The sequence below is a fragment of the Corylus avellana genome, chromosome ca5 (genome assembly GCF_901000735.1).
Source record: "Corylus avellana chromosome ca5, CavTom2PMs-1.0".
NCBI lineage: Eukaryota > Viridiplantae > Streptophyta > Magnoliopsida > Fagales > Betulaceae > Corylus > Corylus avellana.
In genome coordinates, this window is record NC_081545.1 from 26,657,636 (window position 1) to 26,671,728 (window position 14,093).

At 36.1% G+C, this 14,093-nt stretch overlaps 2 protein-coding genes across 2 annotated transcripts; one reads left to right on the forward strand and one right to left on the reverse strand.

Annotated features, from left to right (window-relative positions):
• Positions 1–1,093: 1,093 nt before the first annotated feature.
• LOC132182957 (uncharacterized) lies at positions 1,094–8,564 on the reverse strand. The gene is made up of 13 exons (XM_059596331.1): positions 8,162–8,564; positions 7,708–7,842; positions 7,529–7,555; positions 6,637–6,727; positions 5,813–5,856; positions 5,302–5,400; positions 4,860–4,917; positions 4,682–4,734; positions 4,287–4,388; positions 2,758–2,823; positions 2,068–2,192; positions 1,615–1,786; positions 1,094–1,327 (listed from the first exon to the last, which is right to left on the reverse strand). Exons 1-13 carry the CDS (start codon positions 8,282–8,284, stop codon positions 1,259–1,261), a joined length of 1,164 nt encoding a protein of 387 aa, XP_059452314.1. The 5' UTR covers positions 8,285–8,564; the 3' UTR covers positions 1,094–1,258.
• Positions 8,565–10,733: 2,169 nt separating this feature from the next.
• Positions 10,734–12,984, forward strand: LOC132180297 (pentatricopeptide repeat-containing protein At1g71490-like). Its single transcript, XM_059593071.1, has one exon. The coding sequence runs from the start codon at positions 10,734–10,736 to the stop codon at positions 12,951–12,953; it is 2,220 nt and encodes a 739-aa protein (XP_059449054.1). The 3' UTR covers positions 12,954–12,984.
• Positions 12,985–14,093: the final 1,109 nt, after the last annotated feature.

Below are 14,093 nucleotides of genomic sequence, written 5' to 3' on the forward strand. Positions count from 1 at the left end.
CAGGCCGCATGGCCACCCCATCCCTCAACAAAACAACCCCCCGTTCTCCACCACCTTTTTTTTTTTGGTCCTATTATTATTATTAGAGAAATGCTATGGGTCAATAGAGATATGTTACACATCATTCTTTCACCCATTTTTTTTTTCAAATCTAATAGATCCACCATTGATTTGTGGACTCCTGTGGGTTTTACAAAAATTTAATGGTAGATTCACTCATTTACTATAAGAAGATTGTTGAAAGATGGTTGAGAGAATGATTTTTATAATTTCTCGGGTCAATAAGTTCATATTGAGAAATGCTAGGAGTCAATAAGTTTTTCAAGAGGTAGTTCAATCAGCTGGGACCATGCCTAATGAAGTGGAGGTCATTAGCTCGAATCCCTCTCCCCACTCTTGTGTGAACATATCAAAAAATAATAATAATAATAATAAGTTCTCCATATTCCCTTATAATCAACCATTGGATTTATAGATTTATGTAGATCCTATACAAATTCAAAAGTGAATTCATTCATTCACTTCACATATTAAAAGTTAGAGGTAATTTCATTTTAGATCCCTAAATTACCACATGATTTGACAAGCCTCCCAAACTTCAGAAACCTAAGAAAATCAAAATATCCCTATTTTTTTTTTTTTTTTTTTTAAAAAAAAAACATTTTGAAATTATTGAGTAAATTTGAAATTTTATAGAAAAGTCATAGGTATAAACGTCATTGTCTCATTTTTAACGTTTTAAATCTAATGGAGGGGTTCAAATTGACTGGAATTAAAAGTTCAGGAGTTCAAATTAAGAGATTTTAAAGTTTGAGGGGCTTATCTAATGTTAAAAAAGAGGAGAGAGACATATTTGACAAAGGTTTTCCCCTCAGAACCCCAGTGATATTACGCTCGACACTTTTTCGGGAGAATATGACATGCAACCCAATATCCAACTGGCCATCCTGTTTTTGTGTTATTTTGCCAAAAATCATAGTTTAGGTTAAATAGAGCGCCAGACACGGAAAAAGTGGCAGAAAAACTTGTATCTACACAATTGTAATGATAATAAGAACTAGGGAAAAAGTGAAAACACTGAAGGGAAAAAAAATAAAAAAAAGATATACAAAATTTTTATAATACAATAGATACATAAGATCTTGTTATAATCTTCAGGTACTGTACTAGAGTAAAAGGAATACATACTAGACGTATCTCTGTGTTTCAGGGCAAACTATCCTTAAACTGAAAGTGAAACTAACGTTAGGATCCCCCCTTAGCTTTTGACTCCCTCAAAAGAAGATGAAAGAATCCTAAAGAGCCCATCTGGGTTGTCAGTGTGTACCTGTCAAAACATCAATAGTTGATCACTACTGAGAATGCAATGCAGATAAAGCGTTTGAAAATGTAATTCATTACACAAATTGCACTCAACATTACCATTTGATGCAATGCTTGAACCCCACCAAGAAACATATGCCTTTTTAACAGTATTAACGGCATGTGCTTTTTACATACCATTAAAAAAGCGTGTGATTCTCACATATATCTAAACAAAAAAGTTGAACCTCCAACCAGACAGAGCAAACCATGTGTATCACCAGAAAAAAAAAGTACATGAAAACAACATACCCAATGGCCAGCATCTTCAAGGACATGCATTTCAACTCCACCTCCCTCTTCAGAAGCAAGTTCCTCAGCAGCATGAATTCTCTGAAGATCTCCAAGAGCCCACCGATGCAAGCTTCTTTCAGCTTTCAAAAAATTAACATGCACACCTCGAGGCACCACCTCAACAATTTTCCTACAATTATTCAGAGAAGATGAAAAAGTCAATTGTGCTCAACTCATAAATGAACTTCCGGTACAAGTGGCGTCAAGTGCTAAAAGAAAATGAATCAGAGGCTACATAATGCAGCGTATCCAGAACTACTTAAACTTATCCAATTGGCCCCAATTGTTATATTCAAGGCAAGTATGGATATGAATCAAACAGATGAGAAGTAGTTACAGGCATTTTATGTATATAAGGGGCAACTTCTTGATATAATCCATGATATTAAGAAAGTAACAGGAGATGAGTACCATAAATTTGTTTCTTCATAGGATTGATACATTTCAGCTATTCCCTTGAGGTCAAACACCCATGAGAAGCTTGATGATGACAATGAACCAGGAGGGCTAGTTGGTCGAAGGTTAGTTACCACCCACTGCATATGAAAAAAAAAAGAAACTTATTTTATTGAGGCATCAAAAAACCCAAAAGCAATAAAAGAAATTAGGAATTAAATAAGGGATGCAAACGTAATTCTTTTTCTTCTAAAAACCCTTACAAAGCTTGTAACATGACTCTTTAACATTGTAACAATTTAAATACAATCTAAAAATAAAAACTTGCATTACAGAGAAACTAAGGGCGATCAACCTGAAAAACAAAAACTCAAATATAAGAAAACTGCATTATTAGTAAGCATGGATACTATACCAAGGAGCTCTAAGCTCTAGGATACTTGGATGCTTTCTAATATGAATCTGCACCTCTTAATTAAATACAAAACTTAGAATAAAAATTGAAAAAAGTTTCGGGTCCGTCAAGGATACTCCTGGGCACAATATAAAATACACCTTGAACATTAGAATTACAACTTTTTCTTAGTAATGAATAGAATAAGAAAGAATTGCAATAATTTCAAGAATTGCAATAAATCACAAGCTTCAATTGTCCAAACTTCAAGTTGATGCACTTCAGATATCACAATTATGTTTCCTATATACCTGTGCCACCTCTTTGGAAAATCCTTCTTGAATGAGAGCTTTCAGAATATCCCTCTTTGAGGAGACCTTAAAAAAAAAAACACTATAGCATATTAAAATCATGCTTACAAAAAGGAAAAGAAGAAAAGGGGTGGGGGCGGACACTCTCTATAATGTACTCCATATGGTAAGCATAACAAGCCCAAACTTTGTTCTTGGCAACTCTAAGTATATCAACAAAATAATAATGACATAATAATAACAATAAAAATAATGAAGAAACAATACAAATATATATATTGTAACAAATAATACAACCAACCAGAAATGAAACAGCAAGCAAAGAGAAATGAAATGCAGCTTTTGTTTTGGGGGGAGGTCCTTTCCACTGTCAGTTGGATAAAGAGACGTAATTGAGAAGTGATGAGAATGCTGCCTGAATGAAGTTTGGTAGCTGCCCAATGCACCACATGGTGGGCACAAAAGTTCCTGGCTTCCCACTGACAAGAGGGAAAAAGATAGGAAGTAATGTCGGAGATTATTGGAGAAATTTGCCAATCAATGGTGAGGTGTGGGTTTTTGATAGCTAGCACCACAACCTGAGAGTCCCCTTCCAAAATAAATTTACTGAAGCTTGAGAGACATGGCCAATTGGGCTGCAAGAAGGGCAGCAAGGGCTTCACCTGTATTGGGGTCATGGGGGCCCTATACTTGATCGACCTTTAATAATGTGGCTGGTAGAGTCCCAGGCAGATGGCTTTATTCTAAGTGGCACGCAAATCCTATTTAGGCTTTTCAAGGCTTATCCATGTTAAATCTAAACTATCCAAATCTGTAACCATACACAACAGATTATGAAGCTCCTAAAATAAGGTTAAACCTCATTGAAACTAGAAACATTTTTACTTCAGTAAAAATTTCAAAAAGTTAGTATGTAACTTTCTTCAATTATTCCCCCGTCTAGTAACCTCTTTTAAAGAGATTTTAGTGACAAGGTTAGATGCTTATGTGCGGTGAAATGCCTAGCTAAACCCTGTTCCAACCTATTTCTTGACAAGTGAATAAGTTAGTAAAGAAGGAAAAGTAGCATTAGAACCCAACTTGTATCTATAAGTGATCCATTTATATAAAGTGACTAAGCTTTAGAATGTCCATCAACCTCTCACAACTCCAGGAGCTAAACACAAATGATTTTATCTCCCTAAAAGTAGACAAGTAACAAGTTCTACTTGATCACTTTCACATTTTCATTTGATTGCTTCCATGAACCGAAATAAACTGAAGTCAATGTGACTTAACCCAATATCTGATTATATTAACCAAAGCTGACTTAGATCCCTCACCTGAAACAACAAGCATTGATCTGAAACCACTAACTCAATCAACAAGCAGGCCAGATGCAGCAATATTCCCAAGAAACATTATTTAACTCAAACCCAATCATATGCAAGTCTCGATCATGAATTTCAAGTCAAACATAGTAAAGACTGATATACAGTAGATGTCATGAAAGGGTCAAAGAAGCATTCAACAATTGACTAAATTCTCACCTCCTTTGGCAATGTACTCAAGAAAGATATTAGTTCTGCTGGATGGTCTTCTCCATCTCCACCAGATCGAACCTTTCCAGGAGTAGCATCTAGAACCCAAACCTATAGAAATAAATTTGTAAGCGGAAAAGGAAGATGGGGTAAATTGGAAAAGCAAAAGGAGAAAAAAAAAAAGAAGCATAACATTCAAGAATCATGGATCAAATGTCAAAATGACTTCCAATTTTCAAATAACCTCAGTAATTTCAAAATCAAAATTTTAAAAATTTCTAGACATGAATTAAAATCCAAGAAAAATTACTTTACTAAATAAACTTCTAAGTTTCATAAACTACCATTTTTCTTGTCAAAACAAATTAAACTCCCTTAGCATATCTAGTGGATAAAGAGCTTACTCTAACTGGTCGTGCAAGAGGTTTTGCAGCTTGTTCAACCATACTCAGTACAACTGCGTAGAAAATTAGAGAGCATACTAAGCACAAGTATCAACTGGAAAATATGTAAATAAACTGCCATACTACCATGTATATATCTCAAGATGGGTATATTACAAGTCTACATAATTGACCGTACCTTTCCCTCCAAAACTGTGGCCAACTAGAACTCGGGGTGTTATTTTTAGCTGTCCAACCTAGCGAAACATTTGAAGAATGAAAATCAAAAAGGAAAATATAAAGATATGCTTACATTTAGTCAATTAAATGTGATTAAACATAACCGATTTTCTCTTTAACATACATGAATTGCTACAAATTCTGAGTGCTCATAACCATCATGCACATCAAGGATCGTACGAATATTTTCATTAAGACAGTCTGATCACCATATCTCATCTAACCACCTATCTTTTAATTTAAAAGAAAACAAAACCACCTGGCTCGTATTGATTAGCCTCACACCCATGCATTGCAATGCCAATGTTGAGGGCATATCGGATTTCTGATTTAGCTAATGCACAAAATCGAAGAGATTGTCTTCCCTAGAAATGATGGCCAATACTTAAAAAAGTACTCACTAGCTTTAAGACATCAAGAGCAGTGGATGCAACACTATGGGGACCCCTTCTCTTAATTGATGCTGAATCACCGTGACACCGCAGGTCTACTAAGAGAAACTGTCAACAAAATAATAAGGAACAAATAGGATTCTCATGATGTCATGGAGCAAATGGCTTCATCTTATCCAGTTAAAATCAACAAACTGAAGTTATTCTAGTAGAAATATGACAAATAGATTACTAACAGAAATAGTAAAAAATGACTAAATAAATTTTTCTATAGATTACAGGTAACTATGATTTATTAACAAGTAGGAAAATTAGTAGCATTAGAACCCAACATAAATTGTGTTTTACGATGCCGAAGTAGGAACATCAACAAAAACTTTTATGGAAGGAAATTTCATGTGAGGAACTTAACCCCTTACAAGCTTGAACAAAATATTTACACGTTTCACCCTTGTAATCCGTAAAAAAGAAAATAGTACCAGAAATGATGTGAAACAAGCACAAATTCACACAAAAGTACCTGCCATGTTGGAAATTCTTTGGCCAATCTCCGTGCAAAGGTACCTGTGATATTAGCCATTAACCAATTACTCTCAAGCTATTTATGTACAACAAGAACCTAAAAATTAGTTTCCAACAAACTAACTTTAATGATAGAATATGCTACAGATTGAGAAAAATTAGAAGTAAAAAAAAAAAAAAAAAAAAAAAACAATACATAAGAAAGATGCAGAAGAAAAAGGAGATCCTATTCTCCACTAACACAAAAAACAAAGCAAATGAAACATATAATAGAGGACGCTGAAGGTACCCCAAGCATGGTGAATAGTAGTGTATTGTTGCATTGTCTAGGGTTTAGGCACAAATCAAAACATGTTTTATAAACATGAATGCATCTAAGATGCACCTCGTCCACACCCAAGGATGAATACCCCCAAAGATTTTGAAATAAAAAAGGCCCCCTTCATTTATTTAAGGAGCTTATCACCTCTCCTCAGCAAGGAGTTAAATCAGAATGTGTTCCTTTCCCAAAGTTAAAACAGATTGTGTTAAGTTTGAAACTCTAGTCAAAAGAAAAGTTCAGCAGAAAAAATAATTTAGTTCCTCAGCTGGTGTACTTTTCACCATTTTATTGTTTTAATAAGCACAGTAGGGGATACAGAAACTATGATAAAATCATGGAACACCATACCAAGTTGCTCACCACTAATCAAGACATCAGATGCGAAATTGTTTTTATTTTTTCATTTTTTATTTTTTATTCTTTCTTTCTTTCTGTTTTGGAGCAAATTTAGGTGGAGAATCGAAATAATCTGCAGCTGAAACAATGTACGAAGTACCCACCCCAGTTCTTCCTGCAACCTAGAATGCCATGCAGAAAAACAGCTGTTGGCGGATCAGGTAATGATCCAGCCACAACAGAACTCCATCTTACCTGCAAACCAAAACATTTTCCATACAAAATTACACCCATTGGAAAAGATCTAAGAAAATATCCCAATGTATCTGCCGCCATATCTCCTTAACCAATAATGTTTTCTGACATTGAGATCCCATCATAACATTTGGATGCAAAAATTTTATATCAAATATTGTTAAAAGCTCTCCTAACTTCTTACAAAGGCTAATATATATATATATATAACTTTCTGATTAATGACACAATAGTCTCGCATGTGAACACAAAATTGAAACAATGAGGACATATTGAGGGATAACATAGTTACAAATACATGTGAACAATTTATCGAATCAACCAATCACTATATCAGGGTTCCTCACGATTATACATAAAGGAAGGCAACATAGTTTTATGAAACTGGACCAGCTAAGCATATTGAGGCCTCGAAATATCTAGAAAATAGCATAAGTCTAAGTACTAAAGAACCATAAATCAAACAATCACCACTAAGGAAAGCTACAGAAATTAGTACAACAATTACCAAGACTATCGAGAGACATTTAGTTGCTCAGCAGTCCACTAATATCTAGGCAACTACTAATCGATGCAAGACAGCAACCATAGGTGCTAACAATCATTTTTTTTGATAAGTAAAGGTGCTAACAATCATTACAGAATAAACAACACAATATCAGAGACAACTAATGTCAAATCCACACTATATTAACAAAATGTCATAATTTAAGCACCTCTGCACATAGTTTGACAAATAAAAAGAATATTTGGAATTATAACCATATCTCATAAGAAGATAAAAAAATATAAAAGACTTACAAGTGCTCCTTGAACGAGATCATATGCCTGCATACAAAAACATAACTCAGCACTTTTAACAGTATCAACTATATATTACACAACAACATTAGCAACATCTGTCAAGCTTCGCCACAGCGTTCACTTTAGAACATCAGATTGGTAAAAAACAATTTGAGTCAAAAAGACAGTTCAGTTACCAAGATTTCAGAAGGCTTGGCCACATTTCCACTTCGAGCAAGCCTCTCATCTACTAATGCCATACGTATCCTTGGAGATTTACTTGCACTGCCAGAGCGACCGAGAGCTAATTGAGGGATGCGGAATGCGTCATTCTACAATAAGCAGGAAAGATGATACATTGAAACAACAGTTGCCAAAATCACTTATAAAGGCCATATCTCGTTTTAGCATCAATGTTAGTCGTTAGAGTTGAACAGAACCGCACACTGATCACATACACAAGAATGTCATTGATTAAATAACACAAACTATGGCTACGAAATTCAAAATGACAACATTACGCTAGCATAATTTATGTATAATCGTAAATGCTTACAAGGATACTTTTCGTCGAACAAAAATAGAATCACAACCACACCTGTCTAATTCTACGAGAGAGAGAGAGAGAGAAATCCGATTCTGAAGAGTTACCTGAAAAGGCCACGAAATCCGAGCTGTGATCCCCGGGCTCGACCGGAGCATCGAGTCCCTCCCTACAGAACTGACCGATCTCCCGCCGGAACTGCATGGTGCGAAATTCGAAACCGCCGACATTTTAAACGACGGCGATTATGCTGGAACCGTAAGATCTTCCAAAGGAAACGCGAATTGATTTGAAACAAAAGATCCAAACGATAATTTTGTTTTGATGAAGAGAGAGAGCGAGAAAGAGAGGGAGATGGAGAGGAAATAGATGGAAGAGACAAATTAAAAGATTGTGATAAAAGAAAAGGGAGGCGGAGACACCGAGAGGGGACTGCTCGGGGCCTCCCGTGGGGAAACAATTACTGTTACCCTCTCGTTCCACTTTGTGGTCGGTGCGATTGTGCGAAGACTCGGTGCGCTCCAAATTGACCAAACTGCCCCCGAAATCAACGGTCCTGACTCCTGACTCCTGTCTCCCTAGCTCTATGCAACGAGTTTTCGGTTTTTCTCGACAAAAATGTCAAATGTGTAACCGTCTTATAAAATTTATTATTTTAAAAAATATGTTATTAACTCTTGAAATTCTAACATTTCTCTTTGGATTTACTTGTTAGCTAAGAGTAGTTTGAATTTGCCATGGTCCTCGACTCGTTTAACTCTTGTAAATCCACTATTGAATTTGCTATAAGCAAAGTGCCATTAGACCGCCAACACCTTTTGTGGTAATGAGTTATGATTTTTTTTTTTTTACATGTCTATACAAAATAAAAGAAAGGAGGGAGGTGGATTCGAATTAGTAATCTATATTTCATGAGGTGTGATTTTCAGTCAGATAAATTAAGTAATTCTAGGAGGTTTATTTATGTCTTACTAAGGATGATGTGACTATTAAAATCATTATTGGGCTTATGATTGATCATTATTAAGTTTTGATCCAAGGTCCATTTAGAATTGCGGTTTCAATAAGTGCGATTTTAAAAATAACGTTTTTGAAATCGCTACATTTTAAAATCGCAAAAGTGTTTGGTAAAACATGTTAAAAAAAACTTTTTAATCAAATATTTGTTGTGTGAATTCATGATTTTGGTTTAAATTCGCACTTTTTCAAATAAGCACCTCCTAGTCTGGTTATTGAAATCGCAAATTTTTTTCCTATTTTAAATTAAGTGCTTTTTAAATCGCAATGCCAAACACCTTAAGTTTTGCGATATATTTTAAAAACGCATATTATTTTTGGGAAATCGCAATTCCAAACGAACCCTTAATAGGATACAAGTAGATGATTTAGAATTACTTAGTTAAACTACGGATTAAGGATGCTTATTAGTCCTATTGATTTCAAATCTTTTGATTATTTATTAGTTATCATTAGTTAACATGTTATATGTTTTTAATTAAAAATATTTTTCAAATTAATTTTTGTGATTTTATATTAATATTTGTATATTCTAAATGAAAGTTGTTATTTATTTTTAATATGCTCAACTTAAACTATATAAGTAACAATATATTTTTCAGATTTTTTTCCTTTTTGGATGAATATTTTCAGACCATTTTTTAAGTTAAAATCCGAAAATAACCGGTTTTTCTAAAAATAATTTTCGACGGAAAACAATTTGGACAAACGGTGCCTGAAGAACCCTTCCAGGCCTTTCTTTCATTGAGCCGAGAAAACTCGCCGACGAAAGTGTTCTGGTTGTTCCCGAAAAGCTCAGGAAAACTGAAGGGAGAAGCCATAGAACGAAAACTGTTAAGAATAAAAAGTTTGCATCTTTGGACAACGCATGGGCTTCGGTGAGTCTGCTTGAGACTCTCTTGGTCTTAGCGAATACTTTGTTTGGTTGCTGAGAAAAGCTAGGGAAATATTATTGAAAAAAATAAATAAATTTAGTAACCTTGTTTTTGCCACGCGTTTGCTTGCCTAAAGAATACTTGCATAAAACTGGGCGAAAATGTTGGTTACGCTAAGCTCAGAGGTGGTTGTTTTCTGTAGTTTCTAAAGTTTTTTCTACCTAACCTGTTTGGTTGCTGAGAAAATGGTTCATACAAAAAAGGAAGAACGCACAATTTTAAAACTTTTTTTTTTCTTAATTTCTTGGTGGTGATGTTTTTTTATTCTTCCATGTTTCTTTATTAGAATTACCTTGTTCATAAGTATACTCTTAAGTCTCATGCTTTGACATTTGAATACCACTGTGAGCATATGGAACTCAGAAGATTATATGTTTATTTTCTTGTCGAGAAAAGGGAAGAAAAGAAAAGAAATCTATCTCCTCTTCTAATATCCATCCCAGATATGGGAAACTCAACTGGATGTACCCAATTGAGAATTTTTTTTAGCATAATATGGGAACTAGAGCGTGGAGTGCTTGCTTTGACACTCATGGTTAACTCAGTGCTTACATCAGCTCTGTTTTTACAGGGGAATTGTTTCCTTCAGTTATGGACTAGGCATTGATCCTCACAAGCAAAGATTGAGTCACTTGATAGCCAATTTTGCCGAGCCACATATTGCAAATGTGGGTGAAGCCATGCAGGCAGTTCTCACCGACCATATTATCACATACATTTATAATGCATGCCGTCTTCTCCATTACGGGTTATCCCAACAGGACTCTCTATATCTCAACTTGAAAAATTCATTCCAAGAAAATGGAAACAAGGTACAAAACCATATAATAAGCCACCGACATCATGCACGTCCAATTATTCTATCCTGGACACAGACACAAGTAGTGATGAATCTATGATTAATTCTCTTTTTGCATCTCTCAAGGACTTTGTGAGCCAGGCCCATTTATCAAAAGCATTCAAAACCTTCTCTCTTATCCATTTACGTGCCTCTTCTGTTGCTTCTTTCGATGTTATCGTACATCCCATCTCTTCTCTTCTTCTATCTTGCACCAGCCTTAAATCATTCCCACAAGGTAAACAGCTTCATGCCCAGATTATTTCCTTGGGTCTTGAACAACATCCCATTTTGATGCCCAAACTTGTAACATTTTACTCAAGCTTTGATCTCCTTGTTGATGCCCGTAATATTACTCAGAATTCAAGTATTTTGCACCCTTTGCCTTGGAATCTTCTTATCTATTCTTATGTTAGAAATGGATTTTTTGGGGAGGCTCTCTCTGCCTATAAGGAAATGGTGGATAGGGGGGTTCGCCCAGATAATTTCACTTACCCATCTGTTCTCAAAGCTTGTGGCGAAAAACTGGATTTGGGTTTTGGCAGGGAGATTCATAACTCTATTAATTCTAGCTCTTCTGGGTGGAACTTGTTTGTACATAATGCCCTGGTCTCTATGTATGGGAAGTTTGGGCAACTTGATGTCGCTCGTAGCTTGTTTGACAAGATGCTAGAGAAGGATGTTGTTTCTTGGAACACGATGATCTTTGCTTATGCTTCCAGAGGAATGTGGGAGGAAGCATTTGAACTTTTTGAAACTATGAGGATGACGGGTATTGAAGTTAATATCATAACTTGGAATACTATAGCTGGTGGGTGCTTGCGGATGGGCAATTTTAAGGGAGCACTTGACTTGCTTTCTCATATGAGAACTTGTGGCATTCATTTGGATTATGTGGCACTGATTATCGGTTTGGGTGCATGTTCCCACATTGGGGTCATTAAATTGGGGAAAGAAATTCATGGTTCTGCAATTCGTAGCTGCTGTGATGGGTTTCATAACGTCAAGAATGTATTAATTACTATGTATTCCAGGTGCAAAGACCTTAGACATGCCTATATTCTGTTTCGATTGTTAGAAAATAAGAGTATAATTACTTGGAACTCCATGCTTTCTGGCTACAGCCACATGGATCAATCTGACGAAGCATCATTCCTATTTAGAGAGATGTTGCTTTCTGGAATTGAACCAAATTATGTGACAATTGCGAGCATTCTTCCCCTCTGCGCTCAAGTGGCAAATCTGCAATATGGGAAGGAGCTCCACTGCTACATTACAAAGCGCGAAGGGTTTAAAGACTATTTGTTATTGTGGAATGCTCTTGTAGACATGTATGCAAGATCAGGCAAAGTTTTAGAAGCTAAACGAGTGTTTGATTCATTGAGCAAAAGGGATGAGGTGACTTATACCTCTTTGATTGCTGGATATGGAAAGAAAGGAGAGGGGCAAGCTGCACTAGAAATATTTGAAGAGATGAGAAGGTCCCAAACCAAACCAGACCATATAACCATGGTTGTGGTTCTATCAGCTTGTAACCATTCCGGACTTGTAATCCAAGGCCAAATGCTCTTTGAAAAGATGCTATGTTTATATGGTATATGTCCTCATTTGGAGCCTTATGCATGCATGATTGATCTCTTTGGTAGGGCTGGCTTGTTAAACAAAGCAACAGAGATTATCACTACAATGCCATACAAGCCAACCCCTGCCATGTGGGCCACTCTCATAGGATCCTGTCAGATTCATGGAAATACAGAGACAGGGGAGTGGGCCGCTGAAAAACTATTGGAAATGAGGCCTGAAAACTCAGGTTACTATGTTTTGATTGCTAACATGCATGCTGCTGCTGGCTGTTGGAACAAGCTAGCGAAGGTTAGGACTTCCATGAGGTACTTGGGTGTGAGGAAGGCTCCTGGTTGTGCTTGGGTTGATGTGGGCACGGGATTTTTCCCTTTTGTGGTGGGAGACGCATCAAACCCCCATGCACAAGAGATTTACACTTTGTTGGATGGATTAACTGAGGTAATGAAACATGCGGGTTATGTTGCAAGTGTGGATTTTGGTTCAGAAGACGACATTATTGAGGAATTGGATCAACAATGGAACTAATACTAAACAAAGGACTACTAACAGATTTCAAGTGGATTTAGACTGCCATTGAGAGAAGCGCCAAAAGAACCATAATTATTGAACTAATTTGAAGCAGAGATATTGTTTAGAAGGAGAGTGCATAATGGGTTTAGTAAGCAGAAAGATTGTGTTTGAGACTGGAGACCTTGGTTGCACATGAACTCTTTTCATAAAAGACATCTACTTTCATCTGTTTTGATTTTGAAGCAGATTTGAGTTCATTACTTCAAAGGCTTGTATTTTGATGGCATTCCAATCTTACCTATTTGCATTGCCAATTTTTGGAGAAAATGGCTAATGCACCTCTAAACGAAATCTGGTGTGCATCTCTGAACTACTAGGGCATTTTTTGTTGGTGAGGAACACCACACTACAGTCATAATGCAACAAAACTGAATGAAGGATTCACATTGTTATGTTTCAAAACATAAGAGTACAGATTTCAATTTCTTGTCTCTTTCTTATGGAAATTTTAATGCTGTGAAGTTTATAATTGGATACCACATTTTTTTAACTTGTCATGGATCAGTTACAAGGAGTTTTCCTCTGTCAGTGAACTTTACAAGTTTTCTTCCTGTTGGAGTTTAAAGATCCAGTTTTTTGTTGATCAGGTGAGTGCACATTCTACTGACGTTCTTTCTTCTATCCGGTATGTTAGAAAGAAGGCAACATTTGATATATTTACTGTCCATTATTCTGTTCTCCACTTTTGCAAGGGCATGGCCAGAAAGTACAACTCAGAATATCAGTCCGGAGGGAAGAGCTCAGAAGTAAGTAAATCCCCATACCAGATTCAGAATGCTAATGGGGAAGGCTTTACCACGGCTTGTTAATTGAAGCAAACATGCCAAAAAATCAGGATTGGGATGGGATGCCATAGATTTGCAAAGACTGGTGCAAGGACAAACAAATATTTCAGGTGTCAGAGCCATGGCAATTAGAGAGCCTCTGGCCAAGAAATTGTTGCTCAAGTAAGGCTTCATCCTCATTGCCATTGCTCTGAAGCTAAATTCTAGCAGTACAATCACTGGAATCTATTTCAAGCATAAAGATGAAGATGTATTTATTCAGGACAGGAGTTGACCAACCAAGATGCTTTTAGGTGACAGCTTGGTCAAA